The sequence below is a fragment of the Clavelina lepadiformis genome, chromosome 6 (genome assembly GCF_947623445.1).
Source record: "Clavelina lepadiformis chromosome 6, kaClaLepa1.1, whole genome shotgun sequence".
Taxonomy (NCBI): Eukaryota; Metazoa; Chordata; class Ascidiacea; order Aplousobranchia; family Clavelinidae; genus Clavelina; species Clavelina lepadiformis.
The window spans coordinates 1,435,471-1,455,455 of record NC_135245.1 but is presented as its reverse complement, the minus strand read 5'-3'; the positions used below and the strand labels follow the sequence as shown (position 1 = coordinate 1,455,455).

Here is a 19,985-nt window from a genome sequence, read left to right as displayed (position 1 = left end):
ATCTAAACTTTATTGATCAAAGGAAAAATTTATGAGATGAAGCTTTAAATTTTTCCTTCAGTAGTGAGGCCACTGTTATTTTATCAAAAATTATGTTATGACGCATACAATATCACCGACGACTACCTTACGTCGGCCACAGAAACCGATTTTGAGCTGTACCAGTTTGAAAATGTCACGCAACAGACATTAGGACCATTCTGGTCTCGTTGCATCAATGTTAATTTTAAGTCAAATTAATTCAAATCCATGAAATTTTAATTCCTAGGTGATGGTGTTCGTTCAACACCCAGGTTTTAAAATCTTTGAAATCACCAACAGCGGAAGAGTTTTTGCCGCAATTGCGGTGATTTTTCCGTGTTCAAATCCCGGCTTGGTTATATATGACGTCAGCTCGTCTTTTTTGCCTTGTGCAAACCGAATCGAGTGGAGCGTTGCGCGTCAGCGTACCCAAGTGTTGGATACAATTGCTTAAAGTTAACCACTAAACAACAAAAAACATTGTTATTAACCACTAAACAACATTCTTTCTCCGGTGCTTGTTCAGAAACCTTTTTGATTTAAGGTAAACTTGTTTTTGCACTTGCCCTCACTTTAAATATCGAACCGTCACAGGAACGCATGAGCACAATGCTTTAGAAGACGACTCAAGTTGACGCTATAAGATTGGCCTCATAACAGTTTGGGCATAATTTACTCGCTTGGATGATGAAAGGCGCTTCACTGCAGGTTCTTGGGGAAATATCACCATTTCATTCGGCATATTTATTTGCTGACGTAATATCCCGGTTATCCAAACGTCATCCATCCTGAGTGGCGTTAGTTGGAGGGAAACTTGGAAAAGTTGCCTCACTACACTCACACTGGTTGAATACATTCCTCCCAGACAATATTGCGGATAGTCTGGCCACTTGTACTCTTCCTTGGATACAAAATACTTGGATGACTTGTTCCGGATTGGTTTAGATTCCCTCACGACCTTATACATGCATATTATTGGATATTCTGGCCAACTTTCTTTTTCGACTTCACTCGCATAAACGTCTACTACTTCTTGCACTTTTCCAACATGGATGAGAAAGTCGTCGTCGGCGGATGAATACAAAAAATCTTCCGGAAGATTCTGGGAAGTCCATTGCATTCCTGCCAAGGTCTTGAGGGAAATGTTCCTGAATAACATTAACAATGTCGTTTCATAAAACTCTGCTAAAATATGTTAACTTGTTTTGCTTTTTTCAACTTACGTAGTTCGCAGAAAACATTTAGCAGAGGTGTCGTATCAATTTCGTAAGCGTTTACCTGCAGGCCCTGTACTACCGTCACCTATCCCACTACCTGTGTTTTTCACCTTCAGTGTGATAATAATAAATTACCTTTCCATCAAAAATAACTGTAAAACTTTTAATAACTGTATTATGCTTTATTAGAAATAATTGTGAATGTTTAATTCATTGTTTTACACTGACCTGTAAGATTCTGGCAGAGCAATTTGCAGTATGTCACCATACATTTCGGCTTCTGAATCGATTTCACTTTGAGAGAGGTTTTCTGAAGTTTGGCCCACGATAAAAATTGTGTAAAATCGTCCACCATTGATGTATCTCAACATCGCCCACGAGCGGCGAATTGCTTCTCATCTTTTGAAATTAGTCGCGGCAGACTTGACGAAGATTACCATGGTCCATCTAACTTCTAAAAACAACAAACATATTAAAGCGCAGAGCAAGCAATATTAGCAAATACTGTAACTGCATTTTCATCCCTTATAACCTACTTGATTCATACCAAAACTGTGCAACTGTTGTAAATCGTGCAAACTACCAGCACCTGAAGATTGGAAGCAGCCACTCTTGTCACAGGTATTATCCCACAGAAGACTTGGCGTCTTTAAATACGTCATGTTTTTGCGAAGCATTGGGCTTGTGTTGGTCGTTGCTCTACATTATTGATGTCGCCACAATCACAGTCGTATCACGTCACACACATCACAGACGGTGGTAACAATCTGTATTACCATATGATGAGTTATCTTAGGACTTAGGCAATAGCGGAATAGCCTAAAGGCAAAACATACACAGACGGGCCCAAACACCACGTATAACATTTTAACAATTGTTTTTCAAGTTAAAACGTTTACGCAACTTTGTCTGCATAGATATAAACATACTGAAAATCGCTCGGCTTATCCGGTGTGTTATACTGCTGCATAAAGGTTATGTCATATGGTGACAAATAGAATCTTGGCTTTAATCGCCTGTTTCACTATAAACCCATCATTATAAGCTGTTTTACGAGGCAGAACGTCACAAAATCAATCATTAATTTTACAAAATTAGGTTGCTCAAGACCACCAGCAATCTGTAAACTTGATCGAAAATTTAGCATGGCTCCTGTTGCTTATGGCTGTTTGAACGTTATAAAATATTGTGATTTAAGTAAAGAAAGCAAACAGACAGACAACGTTGCCATTACAATTTAAGTGTCTTTGGCAATATTTACTTCAGATAGTCGTAGCGTAATAAATCTTGTTATCATTTAACGCATTATACCACCAGTTTTTTCATTTCAACAACAACCATATAGCCTTGAGCTAGACTTTCATTTAAATTAATGGTCGACGCCGCACATTGCTGCTGCACTGGTAAGCTAAACGTTGAAAATCGAGCAAAGTAGAATGATGACAGTTTTATAAAGGCAATTTATTTTAAAGCAAGCAACTATGACTGTACGGATACGATCTGCCTTTGGTGTATTGCTGGGATTCACTATTATACTTTTATTTATTAATATGGAACAGTTGGTGGCAACAAGGTACAAGGTATTTCAGTGCTTGTAACTCTGAACATTGTGTTCTATCTTATGTGGGAAGATTAGAACCATAATGGTTGTCAAAGTTAGAATAAGTGTAGAACAACATGATGCATTTGCTAAAACGAATGCATTGTTGTTTTTCGTAGGCTATATATCGATGCATTATTAAATAATTTGACCTAGCTTGCTAGGATTATTGAGACTAAAAGTATTTGTGTTTTCAACTTTTAAGACGCTTAGCCAAGCAATTATTGAACACCAGACAAATGGCGCACCTATCACGTGATACGACTGTGATTGTGACGACATCAATAATGTCGAGCAACGATCAAATCAAGCCCGATTGCCCGATGCTTCGCGAAAACATGACGTATTTAAAGACGCCAAGTCTTCTGTGGAATAACACCTGTGACAAGAGTAGCTGCTTCCAATCTTCAGGTGCTGGTAGTTTGCACGATTTACAACAGTTGCACTCTTTTGGTATCAATCAAGTAGGTTATAAGGGATGAAAATGCAGTTACAGTATTTTCTAATATTGCTTGCTCTGCGCTTTAATATGTTTGTTGTTTTTAGAAGTTAGATGGACCATGGTAATCTTCGTCAAATCTGCCGCGACTAATTTTAAAAGACGAGAAGCAATTCGCCGCTCGTGGGGGATGTTGAGATACATTAATGGTGGACGATTTTACACAATTTTTATCGTGCGCCAAACTTCAGAAAACCTCTCACAAAGTGAAATCGATTCAGAAGCCGAAATGTATGGTGACATACTGCAAATTGCTATGCCAGAATCTTACAGGTCAGTATAATTATAATACTTTGAATTAACCATTCACAATTATTTCTAATAAAAGTCAGCTTTTACTTATACTGCAGACCACGTTTTGCGCCTCGTGTGGTCCATACTACACGTTTTGACATAAGACACTTTTGAGATTATCAACATGATTAGCACTACTAATAGCAGAAGGTTATCCATTGGGAAATTTTCTACCACTTTTCATCTCATGTGATTTCTATGAGCGGTCCTGAGCATAGCATAATATAATTCAAGATGTAGCGGGTAGTTATCTATGTTCACACCAAATACAAATAATGCAAACAATCTGTCCAGGATTCTGGTCTAGCATATCTATTAACTATGCACTGTACAACAATGGTTATTATCAGCGCCCAGAGAGGCTGTATTTCTCGTTACTGATTGTTTGTTTTTCCTGTCGACTTGTCTGTAATAATATTACGCAACAACCTAGCAGTCATCCGATTTTAGCCAAAATTTCTAGATTGCTTAGTTATGAAACAACAAAGAAGTGACTGAAGTTTTGAGATGATAAACCCAGCTGGGGACCAAGCTATGAGCACAAAAGCAGTCCAGCGTAGGACTTACCGCTCTCAACGGTATAAATTAGGGGAAAACCCTGCCCTAGCAGCCATTGAGAAAGAAGAAAAAGTACCTTTCAGATATCTGAATACATATATCGCGTCTGGTTTGTTGTACATTTTGTGGCTTTTCAAAGCAGGTTTGGTCAACTAAGACCGTTTGAATACTTTTGAGACCGAAAAATTGTAGAGTTCTACCTGAGTTCTCGCTTTAATGCTAAGTAGAGCTGTGGTACTTGAAAGAGAGCGTATATCAGCGTTTCTGCGATTTATCAAACATTCCGCAGCAACAATGCATTAGCATATATATAACCTTTAAAGTTGGTTAATAGTTCAAAACTTTATAGTTTTACTGTAGTTGTTATTAAAAATCCTATTGCAAGGTTTCATGGAGCACCGTGTATTTACCTCGATTGTAAGTAGTTTTCATAATGAACCGAATAGAAAAAAAGACAAAACAAAAATTGTTGGCTGCACCAAGTTTCCTGTAACTAAATAACAACTCAATTTGTAGAAATCATTATACCCTTATTTCACCAAAATTAGTTCTAGATGCTTGTTGACAAGAATGCGAAGGTATATATGGTGACTTGGAAAAATGAACTGTGGGTAAACTCATGAAAAAACTTTGGTTACTTAGGATTACCTGATTATGGTTATTGACAATGGTAAGCTATAAATGGCAGACGTTGAGGATACTTATAAAATAACCGATTGCGATATAACAACGTTGTTTTGTTGAAATGTAAGCCCATTTATGACGACGATAATATTTTCAGAAATATACCTTTTAAAACTTTGGCGGGAATGCAGTGGTCTTCCGAGAATCTTCCGGAAAATTATTTGTATTCATCCGCCGACGACGACGTTCTCATCGACTTTGAAATGGTTCAAAAGGTCGTGGACGCTAATTACGGACGGAAAGCTAAAAAGCAAATCTGGCAGGAATATCCAATAATATGCATGTATAAGGTCGTGAGGGAATCTAAACCAATCCGGAACAAGTCATCCAAGTATTTTGTATCCAAGGAAGAGTACAAGTGGCCAGACTATCCGCAATACTGTCTGGGAGGCATGTATTCAACCAGTGTGAGTGTAGTGAGGCAACTTTTCCAAGTTTCCCTCCAACAAACGCCACTCAGGATGGATGACGTTTGGATAACCGGGATATTACGTCAGCAAATAAATATGCCGAATGAAATGGTGATATTTCCCAAAGAACCTACAGTGAAGCGCCTTTCGACGTCTGGAGAAAATTTTGCCGAAAACGATTCGGGAAACGTATGGGAAAACACTTTGCGGCAGCGTACATCGTTAAAAAAAATCTGTTTATGCGAATATGTGCAGCGTCGAACTTAAGTTACTGTTTGTAGCTGGCCATGGGTTTTCATTTATTTATGCTTTGAATTCAGTGCAAAGCAAGTTGCCAATAGTTACGCGACTCTGTTAAAAAACTGTCACTCACTGTGGTTAGTGTTAAGTTTATTCGTTATCGTTATTCGTTCGTTATTATATCCTTGTCGTTTGTTACGTACTGTAAGTTCACAACCCACATCCACTTTACCGTGTTTGTAGCCTACCTTAACTGCATTAAGGAATGTTCAAGTAGTTAGTGCATAGTTTTGCAGTATATGCAATGGAATGCGTTTTAATACTTCAGTTCCGACACTTGTTTGCGTGCATCCTTTATAGAGGATCCTACTATCCTGATTCTATCGTTTCTCTCTGCTCTGCTTCATCGAGAACTACTATAAGGTTCACAGAGGTTCATTTGCAAGCTATTTCGCTCATCACTGAATTGGACTTGAGCAAGAACCTGGAAAAGTTAAAAACAACAAATTTAGAAATATTAGAGAAAGCAAATCAAATTTGACCTGCCATTGGTAATTCTAATACTATTTTAATGGTATTTTACAAACCCTTTGTAATATATGAACAAGATGAAAGCGCTCGTTTTCACAGTTGCCATATTTTTTTCTTTCACTTTTTTGGAATATCGAAGAGGTTAATTCTGACCTCCACCACACAAAAGAAACTAAGCGAGTCCAAATCACATGCACAAAAATGTCTTTTTACAATCGACTTGCCAATGTCAATAAACGGGACCAATGTTGTGAATGAAAAATAGCAAACTCACGTATCAACAATTTTGTCATCTTTTGATTGTTTTAACACAAGTTGCACTGAAGCAAAACTGTTTTTTATATTTCGATAACTCAAAATTTAGTTTTAAATCGTAGCCTAATATAGCCGCAAGGTCACTACCATCATGACTTATTCAAAGGAAAAATACAACTATAGCTTACGGCTACATTGACCTCGCAATTTGGTTTTTATCACAGTACATGAGTGAGCTGCGGTTACGCGACTCACATGTCTGTTAAATGTGCGATTGCTTGCGCGTTATGACTTGAGTTGCTCATATGAAATGGGCCAGCTAGGTTTCAGGTTTACGAAATGAATAGGTTTTAGGTTAGTCAGCTAGGTTTCAGGTTAATGAAATAAAATTGTAAGCTGTCCGGCTTGTTTGGCACATAAGGCCCAAATAAGAATAACATGTGAAGGAATTTGCCTTGTTTAGATGCAAGCGCGAAGAATAACGCATTTTAGGAAGCTTGTGCTGTAAATATCGGAGATGGTGATTATGCAGTCAGGCTTGGTCGAGAGATAGAACTTCTGCGATTAAATTTACTGACTCAAGTAAAAATATTCTTAATCATCAAAGAGTATACTCCACTACAAATGCTTGTATGTTTAAGCAAAATGCTAATACGACAATACATTCAACTCAAGTAAGTTACTTTGGCCTACTTTCAAGTTAGAGCAGTTACTTAGTTAGTTACTTAGTTAGCAGTTAGTTACTTTCAAGTTAGAGCAGTATTGGCCACTATCTGAGAGAAGTGCTTCGCAAAGTGTGGTGACAAGGTGACGGTACATAGCTAACTTATTTTTCAATATTTTTCGGTGTCCTGCTTAATTTCTTCAGTGTTTAGTAAAAACTTTTATTTGGTTTCTATAAAAATATCTATGAGTGCTGTATTTGACAAGTCTTACGCGCAAAAGCAATCGACCAGCGTAACCATAGCGACAAAGTAATATCGTAGACCCGTAAACTTTACACGGACCACGCAAAAGAGAATTGCAGAGAAAGTTTGTTCGATTGAGCGACATCAGCAGCTCAAGCGCTGAGCTGTTGTACAATTATAGTCAATAATAATCTGCAGTCTCTACAGAACATTTATTTTTCTTTTCTCGAGAACTTCTGGCGGCAGTTTTAAGGCTGACAAAAGGTTGTTCGAGTATTTACGTGAGTAGTTAACGGTCAGAATGTGTTCGGAACATCATACATGACCAAGTAAAAAGTGTGCATTCCTTCAAACTTGCACCAAAACTAGTGCTAGGTAAGGGAAGCTCGAGCGATGAGGAAATATCGACGAGCTTAAGTCGTGCAGAGACTTTCATCAATCCGAGGATAAAGATTGCGGTACAACACCAATGCATAATTACCCATAAAGAAAATAAAAAGTAGCGTTTTATAACACTTCATAAGAATAGAAAGTAACTACTTTAACCTAACTCACAACGGACTGCGATACGCACTCTCTATAAAGCATTAGGACATAGGCATGTTGATACAACGGTCCGTTAGCTAGAATATTGTGATCAAAGTAACCTCACAGCGTTAACAGAAAATAAAAATCGATTTCAATTGTTCATGGCAGGAGGCAAACAAATTTTGTGCGCAGCGAAGCTGTAAGAAGCGTCCTTTACAAAAGAAACCTATTTGGTGAAACAAACATGAGATTTACGATGCAATAATAACAGTCGTTCACGCGTTGATCAGCTGTTTAGCATGCAGTATTTTGTTTCCCCGTGGAGGGCTTTTGTTGATTGTTGGCGGTTTTTAAGTGGCAAAATTGTTAGTTAGAAGTGTTTGTACAAGTCGTTGACGATAGAAAAGCGTTGGACAATACGTTGCATGTTTTCAACAGCGCTAAGTAACTAGCAATTTGACTGAATAAGTTGTTAAGACCGAGAGCATGACTAAGTTTATTACTGAACAGTTTAGTTAGAAACTGTAAATCAGTAACAGAAATGGCGGGTTTCCATTTGTTTACGCAGGGTTGAAGTCCAATTTAATTACACTTCGTGCTTAGTGACAGCCAGGCGTGTTATTAGAAATTGACCGAATCTTTTTCTTTCTTAAGTCCCGAAGCTTCAGTGTAAATGTAGGCCAGTGCAATGCAGTGTTGAAAGAAGAACTGCTGTGCAGAACAGGAAATGAAGGCAATTCGTCTTACGTTCGCCCTTTCTCCCCTTCATACCATCACTAATGGGCAATGGCCAAATGATTGTGCTACTATCAAGTGCTGTACACAATCAATGATTTACTGATCGATAAGTAAGCGCATGGTTTTGTACCACGGAGAGCGTTGCTAGCTTATTACTACAGTATATGTATATATATGCGGAAGCATTGATGTAAGTAAGCGGTCAACGTGGTCAGGAAGTGAGGCATTGGCAGTTGGTTTCTGTGCCGTTTATTTATGTTTAGCAAGCCTGCATTTTGAGCTGGTTAAATAACAACATTTGCATATTTTATCATTCCGATTTTTACTGGAAGCCAGTTTTCCAGACAGGGTTCTTCAAGCAAGCAAACAAGTATGTGCAGTTTATGTACAGTGTTCGACGATACAAGAGATATCTATAACACGTAGATATCAGGAAGCAATTTGGGGCACATGTCAACTTGCAGGAACAAGTCCAAATATTAAAGGCTGTGGTGCGGAAAGCGGTAGAGCTGTCATAGTTTTTATTCTTCATTGTCGATAGAAGTACACCTCAGATTGTGTAGTTTTGTACTTAGTTTGTACATTTAGTTTGTGAGTTTAAAACCCGATAACTAAAATTAGCACAATCTTCCATTTACAAAAAAAAGCGGAAAAGAGGTATATCCTACCAGCTGTTTTTCAAGAGAACCGAAGAAGCAAAACGTTATTTCTTGTTTCTTTAGCCTGGGTTACGTGATAAGTCTCATGAAATATATAGAATATTTAACCCGTGATGTAAGGCAAGCTTTACGTGACAGCGTATGATAAAGTTCCTAATGTAAACAGACAGCGGGTAACTGCGGCAAACCAGTTTGATAGTGATGATAGTTAACAAACGAACTTTCTCTTCAACTAAATTGACGCTAAACCAAATTTGCAAAGTAATATTTTATTAAGTAGATTATGCAACGCATTGTTATACAAAATAGGCGCTTTCAATTTACGTTATTTAGGGTTTGATTGATTGAAGGACGATTTAGGTTAGGTTAAGGTTACTCTATTATAACATTCAACTTATCGGTTAACTAGAAACTATGAAAAATAGTTTTAAACTTACCATTTTCCCGTGAAATTGTGACAGTCTTAAATTAGTATCCAATCGACAATTTAGATATATGGCAGTGTACATGACAAAGGGCAACATCTTGGGTTTATTTGCAGTCAAGTCGAAACATTCTACTTAAAGTTTGTACAAGAATAACAACCTAATGCCATAGATTGGGCACAGATGTACACTAGCCTGCGTAAATGAGAATTGATCCATATTTTTGTATTCCCCCAAGATTATCTTTCCTTTTCCACTGCTTCATATCTTGCGTCTGTGCGTGTTCTACAGACTTACATGCACAGTATGTCTATACCAGTTAGTTAGTAGGAAGTACTTTGTTCACTGGTAAGTTATAATAAATATGAGTTGCTTAATTGTGGCCTGAACAGCTTTCGCAGATATATATTAGCATTGGATTTGGAACCTGTCAGAAATTGGTGGCAAAAGTGACAAGTTTGTATTTTTCCAACCTACTCGATCTAAAGTAGAAAATGTATCCTTCAGCAGTTTTACAAGCCACATACACATTACGTGTAGTGTTTGAAGTAGATTAGTGGTTGGCGGCTTTGTTTTGCATTCGATTTGTTAAAGAAGTAAATGTTGTTTTTTCTGAGTAATCTGCGTACTAAGTTATTCTAAGAAAGCGGCTACTAACAACATAATAATGTACTTTCCTTCAAATCACTCCTTGCGTAATCTTTTTGAAGATACTGTAGCCTCGGGCTTTCGACTTTTCCTTTAGTAATGAATGACTCGTGTGTTTCGTATAACGCGGTTTCGCACACAGGAGAACTATAACTTTATACTGATTTTTGATTATTACAATAATGCTTGAGTATATCGTGTGAAATAACTGTTTTTAGCCGGTAAACTTTGACTAGATAAAACCCTTAGGATTATGGGTTTTAAATAGGTACGGTATCAGACAATGTTGTTGTGTCTTGTGACGTTAATTACGTTTTAGTTTCAGATAAAATCGCCGGGTCATAGTGCACATGACGTATTATGTTTCTATTTTTTTGATAGACAGTAGTTGCTGGAGCCAGTTTTAACCAAAATGAGCTTTGTTGCCAGTGCGAATGCAGTGTTGTAGGTTAAATTAAGTATATGCAACAGTTGTGTATAATATTATGGTGAAATGGCGTAATTATGCACACTGCATTTTTATTCTGTTATGTATATGGAGCTTTATTGCTGCATGGTGTTTTGTCACGGTGGTGAAACGTACAATGGCTGACAGGTAAACTTTATGAAAACAAAGGGTATTTGCATATACAGTACATGCGTTAAAATTCGTTTCGTATTTTCTAAAGATGTTGATTTGCGGATGATTTAGGCTAGATATGTTTTATTGAACCGAAAACATCATAAATGTTTTATAGACTGTGGTTTCCACAACCTCATTCATGTCATGGAAGATGAATCGTGATTGTTAAGAATACAAAATTAAGATACAGTATTAAACCTAACCAGATAGGCTGAATAAACTTTCACGATATATCTACAGTCGTCCGAAGAGCCCGTACAGTTGCGTGGTGTTGGAGAGGGAAGACGTCAGGAGAAGGATACCTGGGTATCAATTTGAGTCCGCAAATTCCTCCTCGGTCACAAACCGAACTGTTCCACAACCTCCGATAAGTCCGGATAACTTATGCGGCGATATTGTGATGAGAAGATTGAAGTATTTAAAGGAACCCATCTTCGAAGAATGCTTCGTTGCATCACGTAAGAATATGATGCGGCTGTTATCAGAAAGTCTGCAACCTTATTGCTATCGCGGCTTTTACTACAGTACAAATAAGATATAACCGCAACCAATGTTCCCTCTAAGCTGCGCGCGTGCGCAAATGCGCACTGCCTACACGGTCTCTGCGCACAGAAATCTGTGCTGCCCACAAGAAAAAAATCCAACCTGAATTAAAGATAAAATAAACGCATAATAATGGCCACAGTGCGCACGTGGCACGTCTGATGTTGCTCACGGTGGTCCAAGGGACCGCTCAGGGAGTTAGTGTGTTTGCTCAGACTCGTGAAAAATTAGAGGGAACGTTGACCGCAACTCTCTGTAGTTAAGTATAGCGCTGTAGTCGTGAACTCATCATCAGTAGCCTGTTGCGTATTCCACGGCACATTTATGAACGAACGCTGTTGTCATTCAGAGATCAAGTGGAGCAACATGATATTTGTAAAATCAGCGGCGGGAAACACTGCTCGTCGCGAATGGATTCGACGGACATGGGGCTCGATAAAATACCTTGAAGGGATCAGGTTCGACACTGTCTTTGTCGTAGGGCGACCTGAAGGTGTCACCAAGGCCTTGGTTGAGGAAGAATACGAAAGAAACCACGATATGTTATTACTAGATGAACCTGACAACTACAGGTACGGTCCCGATACAATACTGATCTATGTGACCCTGCCCGAAACCGGATTGAGGGACTTACCTCCGCAAATTTTCCGGAATTCCGGCTCAAAACAGTTCAGTACTAAACTACACTTAATACCGGGGACGTACAAGGGGACGTACTTGACATATTTGCTTCCATAAAATGTTTCCCGGGCAACGACCTTGGTACCTACACTGCGAGCACAAAAGATCTAGCATAAGAAAATGTCAAGCAAGTTGCCTGTGTCACTGCGCTTAAGGTCGTGTCGTATCGCTGATAAATAAGCTTCAGCGGCCTGCTTTGTGGTCATGTAATCCTGCCTTGTCGCTTGTGCGTGCATTTACACACTCCAGGCAAGAGCTGCGTTGATAAGAATTTAACTTGATTAAAGAAATACAGTTCTTGCGTTAATTAAAGTTTTATAACATTTGTTGCCTGGACGAAAAATAGGATTTTTTGAATTATTTGTTTATTTAGTCTACAATTGCAGTGAGTATCAAACTAAAGATTTTCTTTTCTGTTCAGGAATATTTCTCTGAAGACTTTGGCGTCAATGCAATGGGCTTCCGAGAATCTTCCGGACGATTATTTCTACACATCCGCAGACGACGACTTCCTCGTGTACATGGACAGAGTACGCGATGCCATCGAACAATATGAAGAGAAAATGGCAGAAGCAAAGTGGCCGGAGTTTCCTATCGTCTGCATGTACGCCTTGGCGGCAGAATCACGTCCAATCAGGGACCCCGACAGCAAATACTATGTCTCCAAGGAGACTTACAGGTGGCCGAACTGGCCCAAATTTTGCCTGGGGGGAATGTACACCACCAGCGTGAGCGTTGCTAGGCAACTGCTCGATCAAGCGAAGACGGCAAAACGCATCGAAATGGACGACGTTTGGGTGACTGGGATCTTACGCCAGGGGCTTGGCATGCCGAATGAAATGGTAGTAGATTTGAAAGACGCCCCCGCGGCCGAACACATGTACGGATTTGCAGGCCGTCAAACGGACAGCGTACGTGCATTCATGCAGAGAGAGTGGGGAAAAGTTTATAAAAACCTACGGTTTAAGACTGTGTGTGCATGTTAGCTCAGGCTGGTCGCCCAAGTAGCCTGAGTCGTTACAATACCTCCTTCACAATCCGAGACAATTTTCAAAAAATACGATGTTTTGAAAGGCTGCAAATCGGGAACAAATTATTACACAGAACACATCATTTGAAACACAAACACGTAATTACTAAACATTGACCAAATTAAACAATCATAGACATCACATTTACTATATTACCACTCGCTGGCGAGTGCAAAGTTCTTCTTCGTATTAATGTTGGTTTGTCTTTAATACAACGTACTATTCTTCTTTGTGTTGTAACATACGAATCGAGCTGTTCGTTTCGTCAGCAGCTTGTAGGAATAACAGGACCCCCTTCACGGGAGTAGGACACACAGTGTTAGGAACCTTTCAGACAGGCCTTTAAAGAACTTGGCAGACAATATATAACGCAAAGGCAGGGAAACAATGCACTTACTACAAGCAGTAACCGGATTTAAAATCTAATAAAATTTCAATAAATCTTAAGGAAACCTTTGGCGAGCGCACACCCGTTAAAGTCAGAACAACCTATCACGGTCCATCGACGGACCAGGACGTTCTATCTAGGTGAGCAATCTCTGAGGCTGAGTGAGGTCGTTGTCATGGCAACAGCGTCATTGCGCAGTACTGGACACGCTCTTGATGTCGACTTGAAGTCCATGATTTCGTAAAGTCTGATGGAGGATCAGATTTTCCTGCTTCTTTTCCTCCAACTGTAAATTGTAAGTTAGCGGTGAGTGAAAGCACGACCTTAAGATATTATTATAGCGGTACCCCTTAGTCAGCTTTAAATGGCTGACAGTCTGTTAAAGTTAGTGTCAGTCTTACACATCCAACTACAAGCAAAAAGCTTTTCTAATAGATTTTAGACTGCCTAGAAAAAGCTAGTCCAATAAGTGGACAAGCATCCTGCACGTCGTAAAACATCCTCTGTGACGTCGAATTGTGCATTGCAAAATATTGGGAGTTGCGACTTATACGTGAAATGACAATACTACTGTTTCTGCTCTTGTATGCATTCTACATGTAAGATTATTATCATCGTTCTATCATAGATGGATAGTTGCAATGTCAAGGCCTGTGATATCAGCATCGTAGACCTGAATTCTGATCATTTCGTGGTCAAGTTGCATTCGTTCCATCTCCTTCAGGCTGTCTTCATATTGCTGATTGAGCTGTTGTAGTTCTGATATGTACTCACAAGTCTTTGCCAGGATCCCTCCCTTGCTCTAAAACACGGCATATTACTTGGAGACGACAAGTGTTTCGGTAAATGTAGTAGAATGTATATGTAGTGCAATTGGAGTAATATTTAATTGTGGTATATGTAGCTGTAAATTGTAATACATTCTACACACGTTTAATCTAAAAACCACGGTGCTTAATAAAAGTTCAAGCTTTGAGTCCTTATCATACCTGGCCTTGTTTACTGTGGTCTCCTTGACAATCTGGGACCAGTTTAGAGAGTTTCATGATCCAGTTGTTAATTTTATCCCTCCGCCTTCTTTCAACTGTGATGTCATAAAGATAATACAGTCAGTAGGTCATGTGATAGCACAAGGCACTATCCGAAAGGTCACAGTTGGTATTTCTAATTATTAGAGAATAGACGGCACAGTGTGATGACTGATGACACAGCATATCAAAGCAAATTACAACACCAGGAAGCCACGTAAACAATATTTCAAAACCACTGACAACGGCAGAACATGTACCATGAATATTACAGCGCCTTAAAATGTCAGTGATGTGCAAGTTATTATTAATTAATTACGTGTTATTTTACGTTAATTTTACTGCTTTTTTTACCTATTACAACTGACAACGCCTTTATTGGCGAAATATATATTTCTAAATAAAACATTATTTTGATAGATTCGAGAGCTTTGCTGATTTTTCGATATTTATATTACCTTCGTTGTGCTGCACTCGTCTGGTGGTATCCCTTACTACTACCCCGCCTCGGGTGGGGTCCATTTTCCTATAAAAATATACTTTGAATGTTGTCTTTATTTTATTTGAATTTAACTTGAAAATAAAATGTTTGCGGCAGTACGGCTACCATTAACATACGTTTTCAAACATCAAATAATGCATATAAATGCAGCCTACCAACGGTCAATAATTTCCATAAGCATTATAAAGATGACCACAAACAATCTGCAAAGGAACACTCACTGCACAAACTGACTTCTTGGGGCAAGGGGGTGCTTGGATGATTGGGTTGTCTGGAGCATATCTTGTGGGGACATCATCACATAAAACTGTCCTGTGTTTAAAGAACAAATAACGTAACCACGATAAGGAAGAAAATGTTCTGGTATTTTCAGTCTTAGCTAATTGTACTGGTCGGAACATTATTGCCAAACACCGTTCACATGTTTCAGAGATCAGTGCATGAATTGATACCCTGCCAAAAGGCAACATAGAACAAGGAAGTAAAATATTCTAAGAAGTCCCAACAAGTTGTAAATTAACTCTGCTCCGATGTTTAGAATCTATTCCATACTTTGAGATATCTACACTACTCTGACCAGCTTCGTTTCACATTACCAGCAATGACATTAACACAACATGTACGGGTTCATGTCCACCTAGCAGCAGACCTACCTTGAGCTACACCCTGCTGCTCAGCAGAGTCACCTTGTGAGGAGAGTTCTTGTGAGCTGGATGCTCCACCCGATGATGGAAAATACGCAAACTTTGCGCCTTGTGTGTCTGAGACTGTGTTTGACGAAGAGCTCTCTCCTGTCTCGTTAAAAGGATTTGTCACTATTGCTACCTGCCACATAAAAATATGGATATAATAATTATCTTATATAAAATCAATTTGTTCACTATAGTTATTATATAGATCACATTTCGCTTCAAGTGGTGTAGAAGAAACCAGGTGGAGCTTTTTTGTCGCTTACTTGGGGAGTTCCGGTAGCGCCTGGTGTTAATATGTTCTGTATGCCGTTAGTGCTGACTATGCTCAGTGTCGCTTGTTGGTTTTCATCTGATCCTCCCACTTGGACAACTCTGTATGTTACCTACAAAATAAGTTATATGTATTGTATACAGTTAACCTATAAAAGTCGGTGTTTTTATACATAAGTGTATAACATGCAAGCTGAACACAAAGCCAATTGCAATCAGAAATTGGAACACAAAGTAATCGGTCAAAAAACTTGTGATCACACTTCACAAACCTGACTATTATCGCCAGAACGGAACTGGTAGGTTTGTAATCCACTTTGTTGTCCACTAACGTCACCAGCTAACTGCTGCTGTTCTTCATGACTTAGGCCGTCACCAACATGTACTTCTAAAGAGTAAATGCAACATGAATAAATCAACGACCAGTGATAGATTAAATTATTTTAAACTGATGTGATGAAATAAGTTTATCTATTACAAAAACAGTAGCGACAAAAATAGTTCGGAGAGTGGTGATATGTACTCAAGTATGCACATCAGTTTACTCAGCCCAATTCTTATACATACCGATGTTCATAAACAATTATATATATAGACCATAGAATGTCATTAGTACGTGCCTTGCATTAAATCATTCGAACCATCGTCTTCTAAGCTGTCCTGGTGCTTGTCGCTAAAAAAAATCACCTCAATTAATAAAAAAAATTAGAAAACACATTTTATCAAAAAAATTTTAAGCATTCACTAGTACTTTGGAAAAAACAACCCATTGTTCCGTTTCAAAAGAAAAGAGCAAGCCCACTCCTTAATGACCCGTGATGCACCTACCGTTTGTTTGTATACTTCATATATTAAGGTACTGCTGTTCAGGAATGCTAATTAACATAAATGAAAAAACTATTTTCAGTGAATTTTTGACAGTCCACAAAAAGCATGAAGACAGTTCAAGACTTTAAGCAAGTCTTGATATTAGCATTAGCATTCATGATTTCAGGATGCTCCTACAGCTCACTTATGTGAAGTTTTCGGTGAAGTAAATATTGAAGTTTTGACAAAAGTAAAACAGATTTCTATATACATAAATGTATTATTATATATGTATGATACTGTAACATTTACATAAAGAAAAGTTAAAAACTATCAATTGAATTGTTGAACCATGCGGAAACTTACTGGAACAAAGTGTTGATATTTCAATTAAAAATAAATAGTTGATTCTGAAAGAAAAGTATGGCAGTAATCAACAAGAAATCAAGTATGCAAAGACAGAAATTTTGGCAAGACGGTGTGCACTGAGGCTTCAATCTTTAGTTGGTTTAATATAAATTGGCATTCAAACAACCAAATTTGCATGGTTTGTTTATCTTAAATCCAAGTAAAGATGAAAACTTTCACACGCACGTTGCTGAGTTTGAAGTGTGTGTGTGTGTGCGCCACAATGTCTACCATATGAGATGATCATATTAAGATCACGTACCATTTCATTTCATGAAGGATAACTTAAACTGCTTTCTGTGAGACAACAACATATGTATAGGTATATACCAGATGGGAACGTCTACTGTTTTTTGGGTGAGAAATCTCCCATACAAGATGAAATAATAGCCATTATATATGCAATTAATTTTGATCCCCTGCGCACTTGGCAAACACTCTAATCAGTGGCATACACTGGTAATGGTACATCAGCTTGGAGAATATTTGCAAACTGTGCAAGGTTTTTTATTCCGCGATTTTTTCCCAAAACAGCAAAGTTCTTTAATTAGGTCAGTACGTGTACAAAAGCAGATAGAATATAGCCCAGCGCTGGCTTGCCACAAATGTGCAACATAACAGGAATCATATTGTCTAAACAATCATAGTCACACTAAACAAAGCAACCTCTTATTTAATTACACAACAATCAATAGCAACGGGTTTTCGATCTACATAGACCTAACTGTTCCTAAGCTGGTGCACCGGTTTTAGGTAGCGGAATTACACAACAACTTAGCCTATAGCTTAGGCCTACACCAGTCGAAAAAGCAGACAACTTGAGACAAGGCTCATATCAAAACAAATTCGGGTGTAGTGCAGAAGTGCACAACCACAGGATGCATTTGTATTCTTGACATGTATTTTAAACACTGTATTCTAGATGCAATTGTATTCAAATTGGTTGAGTAGCTGTGTCTAGAATACAAATGTACGTCATTTGGTCGTGCACTTCTGCACTAGGCTTGCACAAATTCTTTACCATGGACCAGTAGACAATAACAGTAGACCGTAGTCAGTCTAATCGTAAGGGTTAATTTTTATCAGATAAGACATAACCAAGGTAGTCTATAACTCGCATAAAATCACATAGTTTCAACATACCTGTTATCCAAAGCTTGGTCTAAGGTAATATCCATTGATGGTCTTTAGGCATTTAAATTCTACGCAAGAAATCACGAGTTCTGGTCACGGGAACAAACAAAATCATGTGATACGGGACCAAAATGGCCAGATCTTGATTGTTGGAGCAAAATATTCATCCATCAACCAGGCGATTAACAAAACTACGCCTAACTGTCATCGATAATCTTTAAAATTTTACTTAAAACGTTACAATTAAACTTTTAAAGAAATTTTAAAAACATTTTGTAAAATATCTCCCTCTAAAATTTGTTTTTTAAGAAATAAAAATATAGTTTTAATACTGTTCCGCAATATAAGTGCACTGGTGCGTAACGTAAATCGGCAGAGCGTGATATTTCTTGTGGAGTGCGGTGTCACTCGGGGTGAAGTGCAATTCGATTGGGTAATTAGAAAGGAAAGGCGTTTGCCAGTCGTCCTATATCTCCTATGACTGTCTTGAAGGTAAAGATAGATTATAGAGCATACAGGATACATTTTCAAGCACAAAATGCCGAATGTTCCAATAAATCTTACTTTTTAATCAGAAAAAATTGTCATAGCTCTCTAACAGAAAGTAACGTTTTGACAAACAACATTTTATAGCAATGTATGTTTATGTTTCGTAAACATGAGTGTTTTTCAGGCCTCAAAGAGATCCGGGCTAGGATACGAGCGTTGCGACCTCGCTACTTTGCACCAAAACAAAAATAACAATTTAGTTTTTATTTTGCGCAAAATTCAGTGTTATTTTTCAATTTTGTGTGTAAGATTATTTGAAATCCTTAGCTGCTATTAATTGACGATTTAACAAATAAATGTCCAGCGTGACTTGTAATTATAAGCCTTTCTTGACAAATAGCCTACTAAGATTAAACACTTCCTTCGTAAAACAGCAAAATAGGACAGCACGAAAACATTAGGCTGCTATGGTGGGCTCATACATAAAAATTTACGATCAAAAATATGAACAATAAAAAAACTGATTAAGTACTGTTTATACATAATACTTATCTTTAATTCTGAGATAATTATGAGAAAGAATTAATTGTGATATTATCAAGAAACCATTACGCTTACTGCATCTAATTCTAAGAGTCTCAAGTGTATATAAGCTACTAGCAAGCTTCGAGAAAACAGTATTAAAAGTATTTAAGACATAAACGTTCAAATAAAAACTTCGGCTTACCCAATATTCACTGGTGGTAAATTATATGCTCGGTAAGTGTTTAGCAGTTTTATAAACTTGGCCCACCTAATGTCTTTGCATTATTTACAAGACGTTCTGTAAATTGTTTGAATTAAATAATGGCACACACATTGCGTTTAACTGAAAATTAATAACTGTGGTTCTACAAATATAAATCAAAATCGGTAAGATTAAAAAAAAATTATGCTAAATTTTTATTTAGGAAACCCTTTATAAAACAATCAGTAGAGATCTTTTTTTCCAGAAAGTTAAAAATTCTAGTATCAGACAACTCAAAGATGAGAATTATTCTTGTTCATATAAGCTCAATAAACTTTTTGTCGTGCTGATTTTGAATGCAACATGCATAAAATTGTACAACAATATTCACAGTTCCAGAAGTAAAGTCCGATTCCATTGTTAATTTGAGTAAAAAAAAGTTAATTTT

The 19,985-nt window shown here is 37.9% G+C and overlaps 4 protein-coding genes across 8 annotated transcripts; 2 read left to right on the top strand and 2 right to left on the bottom strand.

Annotated features, from left to right (window-relative positions):
- Positions 1–74: 74 nt before the first annotated feature.
- Positions 75–2,128, bottom strand: LOC143462381 (beta-1,3-galactosyltransferase 5-like). 2 transcript variants are annotated; one of them, XM_076960518.1, is made up of 3 exons: positions 1,828–2,128; positions 1,467–1,692; positions 75–1,169 (listed from the first exon to the last, which is right to left on the bottom strand). In XM_076960518.1, exons 2-3 carry the CDS (start codon positions 1,607–1,609, stop codon positions 659–661), a joined length of 654 nt encoding a protein of 217 aa, XP_076816633.1. In that variant the 5' UTR covers positions 1,610–1,692; positions 1,828–2,128; the 3' UTR covers positions 75–658. The 2 variants fall into 2 exon arrangements, with proteins under 2 accessions (XP_076816633.1, XP_076816634.1); XM_076960519.1 differs by having other exon boundaries at positions 1,467–1,689.
- A 61-nt stretch (positions 2,129–2,189) lies between these two features.
- On the top strand, positions 2,190–5,901 carry LOC143462378 (beta-1,3-galactosyltransferase 5-like). Of its 4 annotated transcripts, none has more exons than XM_076960513.1 (5): positions 2,195–2,641; positions 2,711–2,811; positions 3,044–3,249; positions 3,385–3,610; positions 4,971–5,901. In XM_076960513.1, the coding sequence occupies exons 2-5, from the start codon at positions 2,720–2,722 to the stop codon at positions 5,548–5,550; spliced, it is 1,104 nt and encodes a 367-aa protein (XP_076816628.1). In that variant the 5' UTR covers positions 2,195–2,641; positions 2,711–2,719; the 3' UTR covers positions 5,551–5,901. The 4 variants fall into 4 exon arrangements, with proteins under 4 accessions (XP_076816629.1, XP_076816628.1, XP_076816631.1 ...); XM_076960516.1 differs by having other exon boundaries at positions 2,200–2,641; positions 2,711–2,818; XM_076960514.1 differs by having other exon boundaries at positions 2,190–2,811; positions 3,388–3,610.
- A 4,044-nt stretch (positions 5,902–9,945) lies between these two features.
- Positions 9,946–13,319, top strand: LOC143462377 (beta-1,3-galactosyltransferase 5-like). Its single transcript, XM_076960512.1, has 4 exons — positions 9,946–10,810; positions 11,078–11,295; positions 11,730–11,952; positions 12,483–13,319. The coding sequence occupies exons 1-4, from the start codon at positions 10,701–10,703 to the stop codon at positions 13,045–13,047; spliced, it is 1,116 nt and encodes a 371-aa protein (XP_076816627.1). The 5' UTR covers positions 9,946–10,700; the 3' UTR covers positions 13,048–13,319.
- LOC143462380 (upstream stimulatory factor 2-like) lies at positions 13,106–18,480 on the bottom strand. Its single transcript, XM_076960517.1, has 10 exons — positions 18,331–18,480; positions 16,593–16,645; positions 16,245–16,360; positions 15,966–16,085; positions 15,664–15,835; positions 15,232–15,322; positions 14,967–15,034; positions 14,470–14,564; positions 14,154–14,282; positions 13,106–13,766 (listed from the first exon to the last, which is right to left on the bottom strand). Exons 1-10 carry the CDS (start codon positions 18,363–18,365, stop codon positions 13,668–13,670), a joined length of 978 nt encoding a protein of 325 aa, XP_076816632.1. The 5' UTR covers positions 18,366–18,480; the 3' UTR covers positions 13,106–13,667.
- Between the last annotated feature and the right edge of the window lie 1,505 nt (positions 18,481–19,985).

What these genes read in the sequence shown, in the direction of transcription:
- LOC143462381 (XM_076960518.1), bottom strand. Translation starts at nt 1,609, where the DNA reads ATGTTGAGATACATCAATGGTGGACGATTTTACACAATTTTTATCGTG. An exon ending in GCTCTGCCAGAATCTTACAG is followed by an intron (nt 1,170 to 1,466) that starts GTCAGTGTAAAA and finishes AATGTTATTCAG; the next exon opens with GAACATTTCCCTCAAGACCT.
- LOC143462378 (XM_076960513.1), top strand. Translation starts at nt 2,720, where the DNA reads ATGACTGTACGGATACGATCTGCCTTTGGTGTATTGCTGGGATTCACT. An exon ending in TAGCTGCTTCCAATCTTCAG is followed by an intron (nt 3,250 to 3,384) that starts GTGCTGGTAGTT and finishes TGTTGTTTTTAG; the next exon opens with AAGTTAGATGGACCATGGTA. An exon ending in GCTATGCCAGAATCTTACAG is followed by an intron (nt 3,611 to 4,970) that starts GTCAGTATAATT and finishes TAATATTTTCAG; the next exon opens with AAATATACCTTTTAAAACTT.
- LOC143462377 (XM_076960512.1), top strand. Translation starts at nt 10,701, where the DNA reads ATGGTGAAATGGCGTAATTATGCACACTGCATTTTTATTCTGTTATGT. An exon ending in AAACGTACAATGGCTGACAG is followed by an intron (nt 10,811 to 11,077) that starts GTAAACTTTATG and finishes ATATATCTACAG; the next exon opens with TCGTCCGAAGAGCCCGTACA. An exon ending in AGAATGCTTCGTTGCATCAC is followed by an intron (nt 11,296 to 11,729) that starts GTAAGAATATGA and finishes GTTGTCATTCAG; the next exon opens with AGATCAAGTGGAGCAACATG.
- LOC143462380 (XM_076960517.1), bottom strand. Translation starts at nt 18,365, where the DNA reads ATGGATATTACCTTAGACCAAGCTTTGGATAACAG. An exon ending in GCGCTACCGGAACTCCCCAA is followed by an intron (nt 15,836 to 15,965) that starts GTAAGCGACAAA and finishes TTTATGTGGCAG; the next exon opens with GTAGCAATAGTGACAAATCC. An exon ending in GCAGCAGGGTGTAGCTCAAG is followed by an intron (nt 15,323 to 15,663) that starts GTAGGTCTGCTG and finishes CTTTAAACACAG; the next exon opens with GACAGTTTTATGTGATGATG.